Consider the following 23124-nt stretch of genomic DNA (forward strand, 5'->3'; position numbering starts at 1 on the left):
GGGCCCACCAGTCTTCGCTCGCGCCCGACCTCTACACCCGGATAAGTACGCTAAAGTGAAAAAGGAATTCGAGTATATGCAGCAAATCGGAATCTGCAGGCCTTCCAAAAGCTGTTGGGCAAGCCCTCTACACGTCGTAGCAAAGAAAAACGGCGAAATACGACCCTGTGGAGACTACCGCAGTTTAAACGCCATCACAAAGCCGGACAGATATCCGATACCACGCATCCATAACTTTACGTACCTTTTGGCAGGAAAAAAGGTATTTTCACACATAGACCTACAAAGAGCGTACCATTTTATTCCAAACGCCCCTGAAGACATCGAAAAGACTGCTATAATCACGCCCTTTGGACTTTACGAATTCCCACGCATGATTTTTGGCCTCCGCAATGCTGGTCAGACCTTCCAACGGTTCATGAACAACGTCGTATTTCAAGGACTTGACTTTATATTCAATTATGTGGACGACACTTTAATCGCTTCTGAAACTGAAGAACTTCACAGAAAACATTTGGATATTGTCTTCCAACGCCTTAACCAATATGGCGTTACCATAAACCTATCTAAATGTACATTTGGCAAGCCAGCTCTCGATTTTCTGGGATACCACGTGACCGCTGAAGGCATCAAACCTATCGAGGACCGTGTAAAAATAATAACTGAATACCCAAAACCTGACACGGTATCAGAACTCCGTCGTTTTATGGGAATGATCAACTTTTATAGAAGTCATTTGCCACATGCAGCTTCATACCAATCGATTTTAAACGCTTACCTTCACAACTCTAAACGCAAGGACCACACCAAAATAATATGGAATACGGAAGCCATTGAAGCATTTGAAAAGTGCAAATTCAGCTTACGCGATTCTACAATGTTAACACACCCCAAAGCTGACGCAACACTTGCCATAATGAGCGACGCATCCAACACCTGCGCGGGAGCTGTCTTACAACAACTAGTAGAGGGAAAATGGCAACCTCTAAGTTTTTTCTCCTGCAAGTTAAGTGAATGTCAACAACGATACAGTGCCTTTGACCGAGAATTACTCGCTATTTACATGGCAGTGAAACATTTTCGGCACATGATCGAAGGACAAAACGTTATTGTGTACACAGATCACAAGCCACTCGTGCACGCATTACATAAAAAAGCTGCGAGTAGTAGTGACACACCAAGGCGACTTCGACATTTGGATTTTATAAGCCAATTTTGTACATCTATTGAGCACGTCCAAGGCTCCGAAAATGTAGTCGCGGACGCATTATCACGCATCGAGCAAATCGACACACCTTCACCTATCAACTTCAACGAGTTATCCTTGGCACAAGAAGACGACCCTGAACTACGGTCATTATTAGAGAGTAAAAATTTGAAGTTCATTAAACTCAACTATCCAAGCTGCAATAAACCAATATATTGCGAAGTATCAAAACAATCGGCACGACCATATTTGCCTGAGAAGTTTCGTGTTACAGTCTTCAACACAATTCACGGAATTAGTCACCCAGGCGTTCGATCAACACGAAAAATGATCACAAGTCGATATTTTTGGAAATGTATGAACAAAGACGTAAACAATTGGGCAAGGACATGCACAAATTGCCAAAAATCAAAAATTCAACGACACACAATTTCTCCGTTACGCTCATTTCCATCAAGCGATCGATTTCACCATCTTCACATCGACATAGTAGGACCTCTTACCTACTGTCAAGGGTATAGATACATACTCACCATGATTGACAGAGCTACGGGGTGGCCAGAAGCTATACCTTTAAAGGACATCACTGCAGAAAGCATCTCTGAAGCTGTCTACTCATCATGGATCGTCAGATTCGGCTGCCCGCTGCGAATAACCACCGATCAAGGTCGGCAGTTTGAATCGCATCTATTCACAAACCTAACTAAGCGATTGGGCATAACTAAAATTCACACAACAGCCTACCATCCTCAGGCTAACGGCAAGATTGAACGATGGCACAGAACGCTTAAATCAGCCCTTATGTCTAGAGCAAATACAGAAAAGTGGGTAAACGAGTTACCGACTGTACTACTGGGATTAAGAGCTAGTCTAAGGGATGATACAGAAATATCAGCTGCAGAACTTGTATACGGAACAACTGTGAAATTACCTGGCGACTTTTTCGAAACAACAAAGCCTAACCTTGACACAGACGCTTTCTTACATGAATTAAGAGAGCACATTCGAAACTTATCTGCAGTTCCCCAAAAGCAACCCCGAGAAGGGAAAACGTTCGTGCATCCAGCGCTAAAAACCTGCAAATACGTATTCGTTCGTTGCGACCACGTAACTAAGCCCCTAACACCACCATACACTGGGCCATTCAAGGTTATGGAACATGGCGATAAATACTTCAAAATAATGATTTCGGACGTCATTAAAACGATCTCAATAGATCGCTTAAAACCAGCATTCATAGTTCATAGCAACACAGAAATACAACCCACCCAACCAAATAAGTCTCAGCAACGAGTGACAAAGTCCACACTCAATAACTGCAACAAAAATGGTAATGCTGTGAACAACGAAGAAATGAGAACCCGATCCGGACGCCTAATTAGGCGAACAGTACGATTTTTGCACTGAATATTCATCATTACGTTCTGGAATATCTTAATTGCAACACCTCTCTCGCAAAATGGGAAAGTCGCGAACAAGTAATCATCGCCCAAAACGGAGCAGAAAATAAAGCTACTTCGAGCATGCTTCACGACTTAACGCACAGCAAACTGGACCTGCTGATTGTTGTAATCGCAGGAACACTTCTCATCGCATTCTGTTTTTTGGCTGCAAAATGCTGCAAAGCCAAATATACAGAGTTCTTCAGACGAGAACTTCGAGGAATCAGAGCCAGCCGCAGGCCTGGCATTCCACTGCAGGCCCCACCACCAGCATATTCTGTGGCCTAGCGTCATCGTCAGTGTTGTGTTGTGAAGTGGAAAGTGTAGTGATAACATATCAACAGTGTTAACATGTGTAATCTCGTATAATCGTATGCTATATAAAAATGTATACTCGTATGTAACCTTTTTCTCGTATGTAATCTTGCTATAATTAACCTGTAATATTAATTATATTTTTTTTTTAAAAGGAGGGGAAGTGATGTGCCTACTTGTAATTAGTCACAATATTGCATCATTTACTTTTGCACTCGGCACCACCTCCAAATTGAAATGTAAAACAAAACATAGTATCAGATTTTCTTTATTCTTTCTTGTACTAAATGTGTCACTTAGAAATATTTAACAATGTTCAATCAGTCGCACACCAACCTCTGTACATATTGGTTATCTACAATATAATTTGGAAACCAAACATCTCTAATTATTTCTGGAGAAACCTCTCACACTTCATCCATCCACCGAGGCCAGGAAAAATATGATTTAGTACACTCTCTGTTTTTTTTACCACACATACAAGCAAAAGTAATGTACAAAATATTTATTATTTCTTTTTTTATCTTTATTCTTTTAGACCTGACTTTCGCACTAACGAATCTAATTAGTAGCTCTTACGGCAGCTGACGAAGGTGGACTAAGCGTAGCCTATGTCTTGGAAAGAAAAAAATCTCACAATGTAAACTTCACCTTGAAATCTCTTTTCTGCCGCTGAGTTGATATCACAATCACCAGAATACGCGGTTGTAAATTACATTTATCTCTATTTGATTTAACGTCACTGTTATTAATTATTCACGAATTTTCACATTAGTTAAATAATACATTTCCACACATTCATTACTTTGCAAAGCATAAAATAAACAAAGTTAACTTAATTATCTAATTAATGTTCGCTTTATGTTCAAATTTAATTTGCATTAAAGTTTAAATAAATATTTTTAAGATGAAACTATAACGAGGAACCAATATAAAATTACCATATCCTTTCCAAGAGGTCTCAAGTACTTCAACATTTATAACAATGGGACATTATATTCACTGGCACAGTCCTCGGAACAGTTAAATAACCGCGTGATAAAAAGACACATTAGCAAAACCGTTGACGCGCAGGACCCGCTAAATACTGACTTCTTGATAACAATTAACTAAAAGATAACCGCGATAACTTCGTGTTATTATGTTGTGATTTAGTACTGTAAATAGACGAACGTAATTTTAAACTTCCGTTTAACTTGAAATGTTTATTCGGCATTTTTAGAATCGTGTTCTATCACGGAATTGGTCGAGTTAAACAATTAAGAGCTTTTTTCATAAACTTAGTTTTACAGCACGTGCAAAGTGCTAAATGCGAGTCTGTTACATATTTAAATAAACCGCTGAATAAAGGTAATATGGCTCTTTTGGTCGCCAAAAAAGTCGATAGAGTTAATATAGGGAAAGTGAATTTGTATTGAATATGAAAATCACAATTATGTTTTTCTGAGACAAACAGAAAACCATGTAGGCGAAGCTGCGGGCAGAAGTTATTTGACCCATAGGAGTCGAGGAAGTTGACAAATGTCAAATTACTAAATCGAATCAATAATCCGTGTAGTTGCAAGTATTTCGGATTATGTGGCCTCGTCAAGTGTACTTTATCTTTATTCACTAAAAAATATCTAAATGCAAAGATAACGCTTCTGGCAACAGACATGTACAATACAATGATATAGGTATGCAAGGATCTCATTGATTAATAAACATCATGCAAGTTTGATGACGACAATATTTTTTATATCAATAAAAATTCAGAATGTTTGACCGCGACCAGCTGAATCTTCAACTTCGATTCAAATGAAGCGTAGAACACCGTCTAGCGAGATGGAGCGGTACATTAAGAACTGGACTGAATTAGGCTTGTTGTATTTGATGACTCAAACACTGAAATCATTATATGTAGATAAAGTCTATTGATGTACTGTCACAGATTTGAAACTCTTTACTCTATCACAAACCTAAAAGACTCAAAAGGTTCACTGTTGAAGAAACTTAAGGGTCATTCATAACTATTTCTCCTATACATTTTTTGGCTACGAAAAAGCTTTGCAATTTGCAATGAACAGTTACCACTGTTAATCTAGAGCTAGACGAATCAATTTAGAAACCAATATAAAGGCTTTGGGGGAGGGAGGATTATGAACAGCAGTGAACGTCATGTGGCTCAAATGATATGATAACAATTTAATCCAAATGCACTTCCACATGTGTTTGATGACACAGCACATTTCACACGAGCATGACAATGACATGTCCCTTTCGCTTATTTGTTGCCACATATCTGGCAACACTCAATAATAGCATAGCTGGGTTGCCAGACCAACACTCACTTTTCTCCTGGTGGAGAGCGCGCGAGGGAGTCTCACCATGTTGCTGGCACACTGTCTACTGCCGCTATCGGCGAATTATCAGCGTGGCCAGATACGATCGCTTCTAGTGCTGTGGCACGATACATTTGTATTTATTGAACACCTGCACATTTAGGGCATCCCTTAACTGTGTGACTTCAAAGTCAATTTTTTAAAATTTATTTTTATGGGACAGGAGGCAAAGGAGCACACGGATCACCTGATGGTAAGTGATTACCGTCGCCCATAGACACCCGTAGTCCCGAGGGTGTTACAGGTATTTTACTAAATATGTTAGTATAGTGTTTGAACACACACTTAGACTTGTGATCACTCCCTCGTGTTTAGTTCTTTTTCTAACTTGTAACGACTGAGATATCACAACGAGTGACGACGACCTGGTTTTACAATAGGTGTCTGACATGGCTAAATAGAATAAATGCAATGGCCTAATGTTTCCTTCGATGTAAAGAATTATTTTTATCATCATCTCTATAATTTAAGCCACATCCAGCCAGGTTGGTAGCGGCCGGCATCCAGCGCTTCCGTGCTACATTTATGAGGTTGTCGGTCCTATTTCTGGATGGACATCCCACGATTCGTTTTCCGATACGTGGTCTCCACTCCAGAACCTTGCTGCCCCATCGGCCGTCTTAATTTTAGTTTTAATCGATCTAAACGCTAGTCAACTAGTCAATTAAAATAATACTTTTGATATTTGCGTTACTGTTTTTATAAGACAGAAATAATAACCCATTTTGGCTGTCCCTATTCGCTTTACAACTGGAGTATAAACGGTGGACGCGTGTTCTCGAGTCGATTCTGTTTATCCATTTCATCGATGCTTTATCGGTATTTTGAGGACATCACTAATCACTATCGATAAACAGGTGTTGATATGATATTGTTAATACCCATAGCGAAGATTAATGTAACAAGTAATACATTATATGCGGAAATTGGCTGCTATTTTTTATTTGTGTTTAATTAGATAGAAATGTAATTTTGATTTGTCACACATCAGTCGTGAGAAACAGCTGCTGTGTAACTAATTACCCTTCAAATGGCATAAAATACATACTTTACTTGTCAAAATTAAAGATCATTGCTATGATTATCAAAGTTTCTCTACATTCCAAGCGTGTTTGATATTTCTTTCATTGCTCTTTCAAAATTTTAGCTAGATTATAAACGATGATTCAGTCGCAATCATTGAACGATAAGATAGGGTATAGTATTGATAACAATAATACTCTGCTTGTTACATATTAAGTTTCTACGCAAAGTTCACCTATTTACTGATATCAATTATCAAAACAGACATTAGTTAACCCTTCTTCGACTTGGAGTCTACAACAAGATATTTTGAGAAATGCGGTTTTTGAACATACGCCTTTGAGTATTTGACATATTGAATTTGTCTCAAGGTGTTGGTAGTAGAGCCCAAAAGATGAGACATGTAAAGAGCCCCTACTTTTGTATTTGGACGCTCATATGTGCCAAATTTTGATCGAGATGGACTAAATATTTCGTCTCGTCTCGATATAAAAATGTACAATGTATCCAAGTTTCATACTCTCGTAGAATGGGCCCCTAAAATAGACCCATATACTAAGACTAGGCCCGTATACAGCATGTAAAAAAGCCGTGTTTAATTCGAAATTGAAAATGTATTCTGGTGCCGAAATACAACATTATACGAGACTAAAATTGATTGGAAAAGCCGATCAGTTTTTTTTAGTTTACGATTTGCTTCTATCGGCATATTGCACTATTCACTCCCTATAATCCGGTCGCCGAGCACGTAGAATCTCGCTCGCACACTCACTGCTGCCGCCCGTCGCACAGTCGCTACAGCAATAATAATAAGGATTGGTAGCTTGGGGTCATTAGATTAAATTCTACGTGCTCGGCGACCGGACTTTACAAGTTGTTTAATCTTCGTCCTTTGTCCCTATATTACAGAGAGCTGAGTGTGAGTTTACATCAAACGTCGTCACTAGTGAGTGCGTAAAAAAATGACATTAAATGTATGACGGATTGTACAGCCTCAGTTCGCATTGAGCAGTGCATTTTACATGGCGTATTATTGGGCACGTACCTCGGAGATGTTGTCGGGCGGCAGCGCCGGCGGCTCCTCGGGGAAGTCGCGGCCGTAGCCCTCGTCGTCCGAGTTGAAGCCCAGCTCCTCGCCGTAGCAGCTGTGCACCTGCCGACAGGCCACAGTCATAACCCCACTCGCAGCGTCAAATACGGCTACTTATACAGGGTGGAATTTTGTAATGTCACCTGGAGGGAAAGTACTCTTAATACTGTAGATAGAAATTTTTACTCAAAGAAAACATTCCTTTATTTTTGAAAAGAAATAGAACTGCATTCAAAGATTTCCAAAAATTTGCTTGCTACACCCGGGAATCGAACCAACTAAAATATGTTAAAACTTACACCCTGTATTTTTATTGCATCGATCGTTAGGGTTAAGTATAAGGATGAAATCTCTCAAACAAACTTGATAAATCAAATGAATGGAAAACCATGAAATCTTAAATTATTGAAATTATTTACAGAAAATTGTAACGCATGGGGGTAAATTTTCGAAAATTTTTCGAAAATCTATGAATGCAGTTCTTTTTCTTTTCAAAATTATTTTTTAAAAAAACATTCCTTTATAGGAATGTTTTCTTTGAGTAAAATTTTCTATCTACAGTATTAAGGGTACTTTCCCCCCAGGTGGCATTACAAAATTCCACCCTGTATAAACTCCGACAAACGTTACTTCGACATCATTACGTTACTCCGATTCGACCTTCATTGGTTGGGTTTTTATGGCGGTCAAGCTGTAGATCCTGGCTACGCAGGAGTTGCAGTGGTGGGAATAGTCCCGACTACTGAATATCGACATGACTTAACTTCGACACTACACTACGCAGACAAAGGCGTAATATTATTGTAGTCTTGTAGTATCGGAGTAATGTTTATCGGAGTTTATTTAGGTATCCGTCAAATACACTCAAAAGTATGGAATCACCCTATTTGTTTCGAACGATCGTAAGAACTAAATGACTATAGAAGATAAATAAAAATGGCACTTAAGAGCCCTCGCCTCGCCCACGGCAACAGCAGCGCGACTGCATTGCAACAAAAAGTCGCCGTGGGCGAGGGCTCTAAGATCGCACAGAACAAAACACAACGGGGTGATTCCACACTTTTGCTCGTAAGTATAGTTCGTGACACCTATAGTGACCAAAAAGTTGACAACACAACCCAATTGGACAAAGACGTTGCGAACTTTTTGGCTACTTTGGGTGTTTTGTCACAAACTATTTGATGCTGACTGTACAGACAACAACACATCAGACTAGATAGTTTTTATTACACTCCTGCTTGTTTGCAACTATACAAGTAGGTACGTACAGTGAGTTAACCCTCTACTTTTCTTAAGGGACCTAAGTTCCAATATTAAAAAAAAAACATAAACATTCTGTATAAGATGTCACAGCTGCAAGTTTGATGTGTTGCCGCCTGAATACTGCAGTTAAGTAAGTGTACAGCGTTAAAAGGTTGTCTAGAAACAGTGACAAGTTGTAGAATCTCCGGATGAGTTTTAATAATGACTTTGAATTTCAAAAAGACTATTAACTCAACTACGAATCTATTCATAGATTAAATCAACGTGGGGTATTGGAGATACTGAGCAAGCCAGTTAGCACGTGTTAAGAGATCAATTAGCATCGCGCGCGGTTCATTAAGTTTCAGCATTACTACTTGTATTAAACGCAGATAAAAAGATAAAAAAGATGATTAAATATTAAGGCTATTGTTTAAAGTTCTTGCTAGAAGCAGAGCCCATTTAACATTTTAAGTGTACCAATCGGATTTTTGGGCTTTAAATCCACGGGGGTGAAACTATTTCACTGTAAATGTATTGAATCCATAAACGAAACTCACCCCGATAACTTCAAGATACAGCCTACGTTATGCACGAAATCAAATCAAATCAACAGTATTTTGTCGGTGAAAATCACAAAAACAAGTTAAAAATAAAATTCGGCAGTCTAGATGCGCGCGCGCCGATCGGGCCTCGCGGACTAATGGCCGCGCGACGCAGCACGATTGAGCATACATCAAGGATAACAGTAACGTGGCTCTTTGAGGATAATATACGGCATTAGGTATATTTACTAAATAAAGTATAAGAAGAAATAGGCTTGATTGCGAATTATGGGTCCAGTTATTAATTCAATTGCGAAAATTAATGTAAATATGCCTTCAAGAAACCATTGAAGGAGCATTATCTTAACACACTTTAGTTAGAATTGATTTGCTATTTTTTTTCCTTGTCTTTTTTTCATATTTATTCACATAAACTTTGTCTCAAAACGAATTACCTCTATTTTTTTGTAATTTACATGTATTTTTAATTTACTTTATATTAAAAAGCTGTTAAAAGCCTAAAAACATGATTTATATTTTGATTTAACTATGGATGTTTATCTGTTATCTGGCACAAGTTCTGTTTATTTCAAACTAGGTAATTGGTGTGATTGTTGGTATTATTTAATTATTTATACGGTTATTAGTTTGTTTTCCTTATTGGGTTTCAACAAAATTTTACGGTTGTTGCAATTCACGAAGGCGAGTGAGCTCTACATGTGTGGTTGCTCGCTATTGTTCGTTTTTCAAAAGTTTTGATAGACATTCATTATCGTTATGTGCATGCACACGTACACACACAAGTAAAGCTCACTTGCCTTTGTGAGTTGCAAGAACTATAATAAGTATAATATACTATTCCTTCCCCTACTTTTATTTCAACTGAATGTCCTTTTTTATGCCGTTCCCTGTCCTAATAACATCGCAATTTTAAAAGACAATGCCGGAAATTGGCGTCTTTTTTTTTTCGCGCGGCCATCGACCAAACCATGTTTTTTAGATACAAAATAGTGTAATAAACTAAACTTACTACGACATGTATACCTCTAAACTCAGTCTGAACTGAGTTACGAGCATTAGAAGTTTGATGATTTACATACTAGATTTGCTTTTCAACCGACTTCAAGAAAGGAGGAGGTTCTCAATTCGACCCGTATGTTTTTTTTTTTTTTTCTATGTTTGTTACGCGATAACTCCGCCAATTATGAACCGATTTGAACAAATCTTTTTTCGGCGTATAGGTAATACCTCAAGGGTGGTCCCATTTAAATTTAATAATAGAAAAAACAACCCCCAAGGGTGGAAAATTGGGGATGAACTTTTTTATACGCAATATCTCCGCCGATTATAAATCAATTTGACTGATTATTTTTTTGTTGAATAGGTATTATCAAAAGAGTGGTTTCATGCGAATTTGAAGAAAATATTTCACCCCCAAGGGTGGAAAATTGGGGATGAACTTTTTTATACGCAATATTTTTAATTTTCAGTTTTTTTTGTGTTCACGCATTTGAAGTCGGTTTTATTTTTTTTAAAAGTTAATTATTGCGCGCAAGTTTTGTAAGAAATTGTAACAAAATAGTGACATTGTATGTGTAAACAAACAATACCATCCATTAAAGGCTCCAGACATCAGTGTGGAGTAGAATCAGCACAATAAAAAAATAGCGCAATATTTTGTTGCAATTTCTTACAAAACTTGCGCGCAAAAAGCAAATCTAGTATGTAAAATCATCAAACTTCTAACGCTTGTAACTCAGTTCAGACTGAGTTTAGAGGTATACATGTCATAGTAAGTTTGGTTTATTACACTATTTTGTAATCAAAAAACAAAGTTTGGTCGATGGCCGCGCGAAAAAAAAAAGACACCACCTTCCATACAAAATCTGGCATTGCCATTTTTACAACAAATATAGCTGTTTTATAATCGGAGTGCTCATTCACTTTCGTTGCTGTAGTGGTGTCATTTCAACGCTCCTGCTCATTACAATAGTTTACAATTTCTAATCCGGCGAACAGTTTGTCACGTGTTCATCTATGCGACTTTTATTTTTTACAGCGTGGTGGAAGGTCTTTTTTATAAGTATTCATAGCACGATCTTATCTTTTTTGACTTGGTAACCTGAGATGATAATGTGGGTCATCACTTTAAGGTTTGCACACTTTTAAACGTGAGACTTCGTCTGTCCGCTTTCACCATCAATCTCTAATTTTTAAGTGATCCCTATGGTAACAAATAACAGGTATTTTGTTTCCATAGGGGGTTATCTAAAAATTAGGGATTGATGGTGAAAACGGGCATTATACATTTTTTATAGTATTATGTATAGGTTTAGTAAATTATAAGAAGTTGTTTTTTTGTACGTTGTAAGTTGTTTTTGCTACTGTTATATTTATAGGCGGTCATATTATACTTCGTACTGATTCAGAACCTTCAACCAATTTGACATGATACAAAAATGTTTCTATAATATGGTTAAAATGAGCATTATTATAATTTAATCGATTCTACTCTCAAATCTGAAAAAATGAATTTCAAGTACTGCATATTATATGGTAAAAGATTGTAAAAAAAAATCGGATTGGTTTACAAATACCAATCTTAAGATATCCACCGTCAAATATTATGCGCGAGCTTACCATATCCGAACGTTGGTCACGACGGAGTCAGGTCACTGGATTAATATTTATGCCGTATACAAAGCAGATTCTAAACTAAATCATATTCGAATACCCAACCCATTTTTAAACTTTACAGGTTAGAGATCTGCGGTGTATTTTTCGTTAGAGGGGCCCCTCTTTTAACACACCCCTTTTTTGCTATCACTACATCATGTAGTGATAGCAAAAAAGGGGTGTGTTTATTGTTTTTTAATGGTAGAGTTGTCAGAGTAGGTCAAACTAATTGTAGGGTACTCCGAGTGGTATTTATGTAATAGACTAAGAGCTGGTGAATGCCAGACCTACGTCATTTTATAAAAGCTGAAAGTTTGTCAGCGTATGCTCCCAATATAGGATACAATGTTGGTGAATCATGAAGTTTGGGTCATCTTGGCTTTGGCAGCTATCCTAAAAAAACTGTTTGGCAAGGAGTTGGAACTTTCAAAACTGTCTGGCTGATGTTATAGCATACAAACTGATTTTTATATAAAATATTGGGGCAATAATTAGAAGTAATTTCCTCGTCAGCCAGACAGTTTTTTTAGGATAGCTGCCAAAGTCCGCCTATTTTATCTTAAACTAGCGGCCGCCGGTACCTAGCGGTACGCGTGGATCCCGTTTTACCCCCTTCATCTATCTTATGCGGTTTAGATTTTTTCATACAAATGTTTTTTCCCGCTAACTCCCGTTCCCGTGGGAATTTTGCAATATCCTGTTGTAACTAAGCTTTAAGTTTACTAAGGTACCTGCATGCCAAATTTCAAGCGTCTATCTTACGCGGTTTAGATTTTTTCATACAAATGCTTTTTCCCGCCGCTAACTCCCGTTCCCGTGGGAATTTTGCAATATCCTGTTGTAACTAAGCTTTAAGTTTACTAAGGTACCTGCATGCCAAATTTCAAGCGTCTAACTTAAGCGGATTAGATTTTTCATACTAAAGGATTTTCCCGCGAATTCCCGTTCCCGTGGGAATTCCAAAGTATACTATAACCTGCCCAGGAGTATGAAGAATAATTGTACCAAGTTTCGTTAAAATCCGTTGAGTAGTTTTTGTTTCTGTAAGGAACATACAGACAGACAGACAGACAAAAATTTTACTGATTGCATTTTTGGCATCAGTATCGATAACTAATCACCCCCTGATAGTTATTTTGAAAATATATTTCATGTACAGAATTGACCTCTCTACAGATTTATTATAAGTATAGAAGATGTTGTACAAAAAGTTTCAAATAAGTTGGTGGTCGTGTACAAGTGTAGCGTCCCCGTACATACATACCCACTGTCAGATCTCGTGGCTTGTCATGGGCTGCTGGTCCATGAGCGCGTTACGTAAGTCAGTAGTGTAGTGTGGGCGTTACGTAAGTCAGCGGTAGTGTATTGTGGGCGTTACGTAAGTGAGCAGTAGTGTAGTGTGGGCGTTACATAAGTGAGCGGTAGTGTAGTGTGGGAGTTACAGTCAGCAGTAGAGTAATGTGGGCGTTACATTATTCAGCGATTATGTAGTGTGGGCGTTATAAGTGAGCGGTAGTGTGGTGTGGCCGTTACGTAAGTGAGCGGTAGTGTAGCGTCCCCGTACATACATACCCACTGTCAGATCTCGTGGCTGGTCATGGGCTGCTGGTCCATGAGCGCGTTACGTAAGTCAGTAGTGTAGTGTGGGCGTTATAAGTCAGTAGTAGTGTAAAATGTGGGCGTTACATTAGTCAGCGATTCTGTAGTGTGGGCGTTATAAGTAAGCGGTAGTGTAGTTTGAGCGTCACATACATACCCACTGCCAGATCTCGTGGCTGGTCATGGGCTGGTCCATGAGCGCGTTACATAAGTCAGCGGTAGTATAGTGTGGGCGTTACATACATCAGCGGTAGTGTAGTATGGGCGTTACATAAGTGAGCGGTAGTGTGGTGTGGGCGTTACATAAGTCAGCGGTAGTATAGTGTGGGCGTTACATAAGTGAGCGGTAGTCCAGTGTGGGCGTTACATAAAGTGAGCGGTAGTGTAGTGTGGGCGTTACGTAAGTCAGCGGTAGTGTAGTGTGGGCGTTACATAAGTAAGCGGTAGTGTAGTGTGGGCGTTACATAAGTGAGCAGTAGTGTAGTGTGGGCGTTAGATAAGTGAGCGGTAGTGTAGTGTGGGCGTTACAAAGTGAGCGGTAGTGTAGTGCGGGCGTTATAAGTGAGCGGTAGTGTAGTGTGGGCGTTACAAAGTCAGCAGTTAGAGTAGTGTGGGCGTTACATTAGTCAGCGATTCTGTAGTGTGGGCGTTACGTAAGTGAGCGGTAGTGTAGTGTGGGCGTTACGTAAGTCAGCGGTAGTGTAGTGTGAGGGTCACATACATACCCACTGCCAGATCTCGTGGCTGGTCATGGGCTGGTCCATGAGCGCGTTCTGCCAGATGCGGAACAGCATGAGGTAGGCCTTGTCGCGGCCCGAGAATGACGTCAGGAAGCTTTTCTCGCTCTCCGTACACACCAGGATCGCGTTCGGGATCACCTGGGGAACACATGGTGTTAACTCATCATCATTTCAGCCATAGGACGTCCACTGCTGAACATAGGCCTCCCCCAATGATTTCCATGTTGACCGGTTGGTGGCGGCCTGCGTCCAGCGCCTTCTGTTGAGTGTTAACTCAAGCAAAATATGGCTAATGGCTGCTGACAAATCCTAATGATGATAACATCTATTCCCACCTCTCGTTCCCACCGCTGCAACTCCTGTGTAGCCAAGATCTACAGCTTGATCGCCAATAAAAAACCAACCAGTGAAGGTCAAGTTTGTCCCGGGGGAAAGTTAAACTGTCATTGGACCCGCAAAGAAATTGATCAGAAGAACATAGGAGGAGTTCGAAGTTAAGGTTCGACTTCCTCCAGTGCAAAGCGGATGACAGGAGACAAAACAAAGGTTAAGTAACGTTTAAGAAAAGATATGCACAGCGGACAGTAAGTATCAATTATGGGGGACCTATCTTGTGAGCTATAGCTAAAGTCCGGTCGCCAAGTACTTAAAATTTCGTCCAATAACCCCAAGCTATCCATCCTTATCGCTCGCACGTAATTATGTTGCTGTCGCGCTCGCTCACTCACTGCGGCCGCCCGTCGCACAATCGCGACAGGAATATAATTACGCGCGAGCGATAAGGCTACCCATCCTTGGGGTCTTTGGCCCAAATTCTACCCCAAGTAGCATTTTACTTCATTTAAGAGTTCACATTTAGTTCCAATGTGTACTTAAAGCATTAGTACAGTTCACTCGTGATGTATTATTGCAATTAATTACACCTATACCTGTCTAAGGGACTTATAGGAGTGTAGACTAGTGTAGAGTTATACTTTTATAAGATTGTTGGTGTTATAATACTCTAACAACTATCCTTTAGTCAGCCGTCTGACTAAGAGCATTATAGGAGGGTAGAGATACGGCAACCGCTGTTTAACGGCCTACTTGTACGATGTTATAGAGCTAGCATTTTAATAGAACACACGTGGTCATTTATAAAGCCAAAGGCTGTTATGTTTACTTGTTTTAGACTGTTATACAGCTAGTAGCTGTAGTAGGACTTGTTTGTGATAATTAAAATAACCTTTTTTTACTATCTGTACAAAAGTGTTTCAATGGTTGGCATGTACACTGTAGGCTGTTAAAAGGACTATATGTGTTGTCCATTAACATCAATAGCAGTTTATTTGTCCACAAGTACTACTCTTATTTGCTTTAAGCTGAACATGAATGTGATATTCTATTACACATTTCCACAAGCCTGTTTTTAGTTGTTTATGGTGGTTCTGTACATGATGCAGAGGAAAATATTATGCCTGAACCTGAAATTTCCCTTCAAAATATACAGATATCAGAGTGTGATGATTGCAGTTCTATAGTCTATCCAATATAGCTTGATTAGAATGACAGCTGCCATCAAAAGTAACGACATAACTTTGTAGTAGCGATCAATGAGAGCTAAATATTGGCGGACAAGAAATAATTCACGTCTGACCTACAAACAATATTTTCGACGACAGTGCTTCCAATAAAAATGTTAATTTCGTGTAAATGCAGCGTTAAATTACACCAATAAGTAGTAATTCGAAATTATAAAAATCAAGCTAGAGTATTAACGACGTCTCTACAAGGTTATCTCGAGTTACAAAAATGTTAGTGTTGGGACATATCGACAAATGTCATATTAAATAAAAACTAATTTTTTAACATATTTAACAAAAAATTTTTCTAACTAATTTTTTAACATATTTAAGTCAAGTTATACGTTTTTCTAAATGTTCACTATTAAAAACCAAAAAACATTTCATTCTTAAATAATCAAACATCGGAAATCAATCACCGGTAATTTTTTGGGTATTCATAGCACCGTTGCTCTAGAAGAGATGCCCACCGCCCTCTAGCGAGAGGAAAAAACCACTGAAGAACACTGATGATAATGACTACGACTTAGGTTGTACACCCTTGACATGAATTTTAAATTTTACTGTCTTTAAATTTAAATCATAATTGTCATTTTTATGAATAAAGATATGAAGAAAAATTGGGTGCATTTTTTTATATCATTTTTTCGAAAGCTTATCGATACATCTATGTGAACCGTACGAAACATACCTAACACTAGTCACATTCGTTTGACAGCCGTCATTCTAATCAAGCTATATTGGATAGACTATAGTGATAGTGAATACCATTTTGATTTGGACAATTATTTAACCTTTCGCAAAAAAAATAAGAACATGGGCTATTGAAAATCGTATTCCTCATTCCGCTTTGAATAAATTGTCAAGCATAATAAACGAATTTAAACCGGGAACACTACCGTCTGATGCTTTCCCAGATAGCAAGCGAACTTGCTGCAAACATGATTTTTATTTGAAATTAGATTGTCACGTCAAATATGACAAATCAAGTTTGTGGCAATATTGCTGTAAGCTTTTTGATTTAGGTATGATGTTTCAAGGCTTTTTTAATTTTGAAGCAAGTTTGCATTTTGCGCTATGTTTCAAAGATGAAGTATCAAGTTTGTTTTTTGTTTGTTACAAACTTGCGTTAAACTGTCATACGCATGGAGCAAATAATCAGTGTTGCCAGAAGGTTACTTTTGTAACCTTTTAGGTTACTTTTGAACTGCATTGGTTACACTAATGAAAAGGTTACTTTTAGGTGATTTTTCAGAAATTGTAGAATTACCTTTTACAGGTTATTCAGTAAAAATATTAATAGTGACAATTTAAAAATTATGTCATAAACTGCATTTAAACATGAATTTGATTTATTATTTGTTAAAGACAATGAGTTTTAGCAAATGTTTTTTTGATAATTAAACGCAAATCCATGAAACGGTTTTATACGACCGGTCACTTTTCGGTCTTCATGGAATGGTCAAAATTTCGAATTTAGGTAAACATGAACCATCCATGAACAACCTTACACAATCGCTCCGCACCCCCCCCCCGTATGAAGGTTACTTTTTATTCAAAAAGGTTACATTTTTTTATATTTCTGGTAATTTCTGACAAGACCCGACTGGCAACACTGCAAATAATCACTAGTGGTCATACGCCAACGTCCACTCGCCCGAAGCCATAAAAAAGAAAACAAAAACTTCCGGTTCCGGAAGAAAAAACAGCCAAGTGTTTTGCACTTTTGCAGCATACTCTCAATTACTCTCTAATCTGTGTTTTGCAGTGCACAAAATCAGTGGTAGAACGTAGAACCTACAAGTTTTTTTGTTTTGCACGGTGTTTTATTTAATAAACGCTTCTGTTGTGCGAATTGGACGCGTGACGTGCTGAAGATTATAGGTTAGTTCATTTATTTTTACTTTTACAAACAGAATTAATGATAATATGTAGTTCATATCTATCCCTTAAACCTTATTTACCTACTTTCAAACCCAGGCAACGTGTTCCAAGTGTTCCTAACCCTAAATAGTTCCTGCATGTTCGATCCTGTTTAGTTATGCATATTACTCAATATCTATTTCTAATTATCTATGTGTAACAGAAAGGTGTTATTGTAAGTTGTAAATGTACATCGTGGACCCTGTCTTGCACTGCAATTGGAAAATAATACATAAATAGAACGTCTAAAATTAACAAATATCCTCAAATAAAATAAATTAATTGCTGTACAGTGACTGACATTGATGGAAAAGTCATAGTTTTTCCTTTCAATAATTATCATGTTGCTATGAAAATGCTACACTCATAGCACTTCAAAATTGTAAATGTAAATATAAAATACCCCCTAAACATCCTATCCACCTTATCATGTACTTTTATCCTACCTCGTTTAATTCTTAAAATTGTTAGTTATGTCTTAGGAAAGGTAACATAAATTTCCTCCTACATACCTATCTATTATTATATAATATAATTATAATTAATAGTGTTATTTGGTTTCAGACTTTGCATAATGGAATCAAAAAAATTTTTTTTGGTTACATTTTTAGATGAAGATGATGCTCCTGGCATAGTTTCATCAAAGTGGTTAAGATACCAACACTTGTTATTACCCTAATGTATGCACTGAAGAAATCAAAAACAAACTTGAAGAAGATGCCTGCACCTGAAGCAACATGGTCACAATATCAAATAAAAATACTTAAAAGTTATGGTAAAATAATTTTCTTTATTTTTGTATTGCTAAGTTATAACTAGATTTTACTATTGTGAGACTTTTTTATTTATTTCAGAAACTTATGGCGAAGCACGATTACATTTTAAAAAAGCGGAAGAAACCTGAAATTTGGACTCAGACGAAGCAGAAAATGATGTTACAAATGAAGTGACAGTGGACATAATGTCTGCTGTAAATTACCCAGTCACCTCCGGTTCTAAAGAGGCCAAGCAAACACAACTCAAAGCTGTTAACTGCCAATCAGGTAACAGGTTTTTATAACATGCAATGAGCTTCTCTCGTCAAAGATGCAATGTGACAAAATTTCATATTTTCACTTGTTTTAGTTATGACTTTTCCATGTTTTTTTATTTGTTACAGAGTGCATTACAAACAAGCAATATGCTATACAGCACAGTCATATGATTCAGATTGTGTCAGACCTAGCTAACCAAATGGCTGAAATCAATAGAAAATTGGATTTACCGTTAGCTAGGTCCGAAGAAACATTTTCACCAACAGATGACAATGCAGGTCTTTCAGAACTTTTGGCAAGTCTACCAGTAAAGATATTGCAAGTTTTAATAATTTCGATGACCATTTAAAAATAAACAAGAATACAGGCAATAGTATGTATAAATTAAATACTTAAACACAGGGCAAATTTTATTATTCTATGAAAACATTCTAATGCTACTTTAATTAAATTTCAGATGTCATTTTTGTCTGGTATTGGCGGCAGAAATGTAAGAAGCCTTACGACTAATATGTTGAGACGAATAATTCTAGATGATGTAGCCGAGTTGTATTCGTTAACTGGGAAACAGATGAAAAATTCGAATAAAAAGTCATTTATGAGTACAGAAACCTATAAATTAATCTTTCGTAAGTACCTTTATTTTATTACAAACTTATACAGGGTGTAAATGAATTCATAGGCAACCTTGCAGGGGGTGGCTCAGACCATCATTATGAACTTTTCCTATGACCAATTTTTCCTGTTTTCATACAAAAACTGATCACGAAAATAAAGTTGTTCATAATGATGGTCTGAGCTTCCCCCTGCAAGGTTGCCAATGAATTCATTTAGATACACCTGTATATCTCTCAATATACCTACTACTATTATTTTCTGAATCATTCGTGTTTGTTAGTGTTAATTATTTCTATTTTATTTTTCAGAAATATGTAGAAAAATCAACGAAGATGTAACTGAAGACAGTCTAAAAGAAATTATAAGTGATTGGCTAAATCAAGCTAAAGTTAGACTTTCAAGAAGGTAAGATTTAATTTATTTACATTAGATGTATTTTATTTTACACTAGCGACCCGCCCCGGCTTCACACGGGTACATGTATTATACATATGTATAAAACAAAGTTGCTGCCGCTGTCTGTTCCTATATACATATGCTTAAATCTTTAAAACTATGCAACGGATTTTGATGCGGTTTTCAACAATAGTTAGAGGGATTTATGAGAAAGGTTATATAATAGAACCCCATACGAATCCGGGGCGGGTCGCTAGTTATACATATATTACATTATTATTACACAAGGGACAGACAGACAGCGACTTTCTTTTATACTATGTACCTAGTGATTTACAAATTTTAGATGTGCTCCTTTCAGAATTTTAACTAATAACCCCTTACCCTTATAGTAGTTTTTAAGGATTACTATAAATATATTTATTTCAGACATAGTTCATAATTTTGTTAGTAGTACAGAAACTTATACAATTAAATGTAAAATAATGTCTTAACCTGTGGTAAATATACTTGTTTCTTTTTGTTTCAGAGCAGAAACACAAAATAAAGAAAAAAACCAATAGCGGCGACCATGAAACCGATTTTTTCTCATTTAAAGTAAGATAAGATAAAAGTATAAATAATAAAAAAAAATATGTTATGTTTGTTGTTTTATTTAATGTCAAACATGCATATTCATTGCAAGTTTGTTAAGGCAAACTTACATATTATTTATACAGGGTGTTAGGTAAATGGGTATATGAGCCGGCAGTAGCCCATGTTAACATGGTCATATAAATGGTATGGTGAAGTCAGAAATTAGATATCATCATTTTATTTTTTTTAATTTTCATACAAAATAAATTTTATAAAATCCGATTTGTATGAAAATTAAAATAATTAAAATGAAGATATCAATTTCCTGACTTCACCATACCATTTATATGACCATGTTAACATGGACTAGTGTCGGCTCATATACCCATTTACCTAACACCCTGTAGAAGCAGACATAATGCAAGTATGTTAAGGCAAACTTACATATAATTTATAGAAGCAGACATAATGCAAGTTTGTTAAGGCAAACTTACATATAATTTATAGAAGCAGACATAATGCAAGTTTGTTAAGGCAAACTTGCATATAATTTATAGAAGCAGACATAATGCAAGTTTGTTAAGGCAAACTTGCATATACTTTATAGAAACACATTAATGCAAGTTTGTCGCTCGGAAACTAGAAAGTTTGATTTAAACTTGCCTCAAGTTTATATACTTGCCATGGCAAATTTGAAACAAAGCTTCATTTTTGATACATCAAACTTACTGCAAGTCAGATTCAAGTTTAAATTGTTATCTGGGTTAGGTATTCATACTTGACTATTAGTACCTGGGCTAGGCGATTTAACGGACATTAATAATTTTTATTGCGGATCTCTAAAATTTCAGTATTTGAAAGAATTAAAGATACTAGGTACATCTTAAAGCTGTACATAAGTTCACATTAGAATAAATTTATAGACATTAGCGCTGTAGTGGTACAAATGTGGAACTTCATATAGATAACAGCATTCTAACAGAACACATGTGAACCTAATATACGCTCACCGCATTAAATTGGAGTTATAACAGTTCACATAGCCGTATTTCATTTCCACCATTTTGTTCTACATAACCTAAAATATTTACCAAATAAATCTCCAAAATTAATGCAGATTTATCACAAAATTCGCAGATAGAGCGATTGAGTTTTGGTTTCATGTTATAATTAATTACCGTAATATAATTATAATGCCAATACAATATCAAAAACTGAAAATTGTAGATTTCCTCTCAGCCAGTTTTAAATATTTTAAAATGAATATCGCGTTTTTACAGAGGCGCGTAAATATTTTAGCTGTAAATATGTATACATTTCACGATAAAGTTGCATTCCCAATGGCATTAACATTATTAAGTATTTAAAACCCGTGTTATTATTTGCATAAATGATTATCCGCCCGAGTTGTTTCCCTCTTGGCACTCACGTACAAATACCAAACTAATATTAAAATGTGGAAATAAATTAAGACACACGTGAACTTTAGGTAGCATTGGAGTACTTTTGTCGGACTTTATAACTTTGAAAGCTGTGCATTTAGCCACTTGTTACTCTTTATTACACTCACGTACGTTGTATGGTTCACACTGCGTCCCATATAGTGCCGTAAGTCAGCCTTAAGTCCGATGTTACTACTTAAACTGCTATTATAATGCTATTATACTGCTAATGTACAGCCATAGTGAACTTAAGGCTGTCTAATTTGTGCCCAAACTGGTTCTATAAAAGCATTATAGCAAGCTATACAGCTCGTATACAGCTGACATACACAGCTTGTGGAGTACATGTGAACGACTAGTGAACTCTTAAATGGAGTAAAATGCTACTTGGGACGTGCTCGGCGACCGGACTATACCTGCCATTAATATTTTTCACAAAACCGCTTAAAAGCATGGAAACTGATGATGAATGGTGACAGCTCATACCAGCGCGGTCTTCTCCTTGGTGATGGCGGTGACGTCCTTCCAGCGCAACGACAGCGACGTCTCCCAACCGAAGATGGACGCGTAGAAGCACAGGTAGTTCTGCGACGCGTATAGACGCCCGTGGACTAGGATGTCCTTCTGTAGTGCGCACGAGTAGTCTGCAACGAATTTATTTATTTATTTATTTTAGGTCATATTTATATATCAAGTGGCAGTGGGCGGGGCACATAGCTCGTAGAGACGATGGCCGTTGGGGCAGGAAAGTTCTCGAGTGGCGACCACGGGCTGGAAAACGTAGCGTGGGCAGGCCTCCTACTAGGTGGACCGACGATCTGGTAAGGGTCGCGGGAAGAGCCTGGATGCGGGCAGCGCAGGACCGTTCATTGTGGAAAACCTTGGGGGAGGCCTTTGTCCAGCAGTGGACGTCATTTGGCTGAAACGAACGATTTATTTTAGGAATTACAAACAAATGTGTTACAGAAATTAACTTATCTACTAGACTTATGTATTATTTATGTGGTAACACATCCCACTACGTAATCCACATATTGATATATGAAACCATGTAATATAGAGCGAGGCAATTACAATTAAGGTACACCTTATAAACGCGGTGTAGCTCAACACCAAGAAGTAATTAATATTATGTTCAGATTTTTAATTATTAATTTTGTTCTGTTTTTTTTTTTCATTTAATTTATCTTAATTTTAATTTGGTCACTTTGCAGAGTGTCTAAAATATGCTTTTTAAATCTTGAGGAACTCTGGGAAAAATCGATGCTATTAAAATTCTGGTTGTAAATGGACAACAGTCTATTGAGTGGGGC

At 37.2% G+C, this 23124-nt stretch overlaps 1 protein-coding gene and 1 long non-coding RNA gene across 2 annotated transcripts in view; one reads left to right on the plus strand and one right to left on the minus strand.

Annotated features, from left to right (window-relative positions):
• The window catches only part of LOC135075958 (uncharacterized), a 58263-nt gene that overhangs the window by 29567 nt on the left and 5572 nt on the right, over positions 1-23124 (minus strand). The window contains exons 8-10 of the mRNA XM_063970405.1: positions 22298-22455; positions 14246-14398; positions 7414-7521 (exon numbers count right to left, since the gene is read on the minus strand). Of these exons, the coding sequence (XP_063826475.1) occupies positions 7414-7521; positions 14246-14398; positions 22298-22455 (419 nt within the window). The remainder of the gene's footprint in view (positions 1-7413; positions 7522-14245; positions 14399-22297; positions 22456-23124) is intronic.
• LOC135076020 (uncharacterized) lies at positions 17500-20394 on the plus strand. The gene is made up of 7 exons (XR_010258166.1): positions 17500-17706; positions 18310-18520; positions 18600-18788; positions 18905-19152; positions 19237-19408; positions 19706-19802; positions 20323-20394. It is a non-coding gene; the product is annotated as an uncharacterized LOC135076020 (long non-coding RNA).

Source organism: Ostrinia nubilalis, chromosome 11 (genome assembly GCF_963855985.1).
Source record: "Ostrinia nubilalis chromosome 11, ilOstNubi1.1, whole genome shotgun sequence".
NCBI lineage: Eukaryota > Metazoa > Arthropoda > Insecta > Lepidoptera > Crambidae > Ostrinia > Ostrinia nubilalis.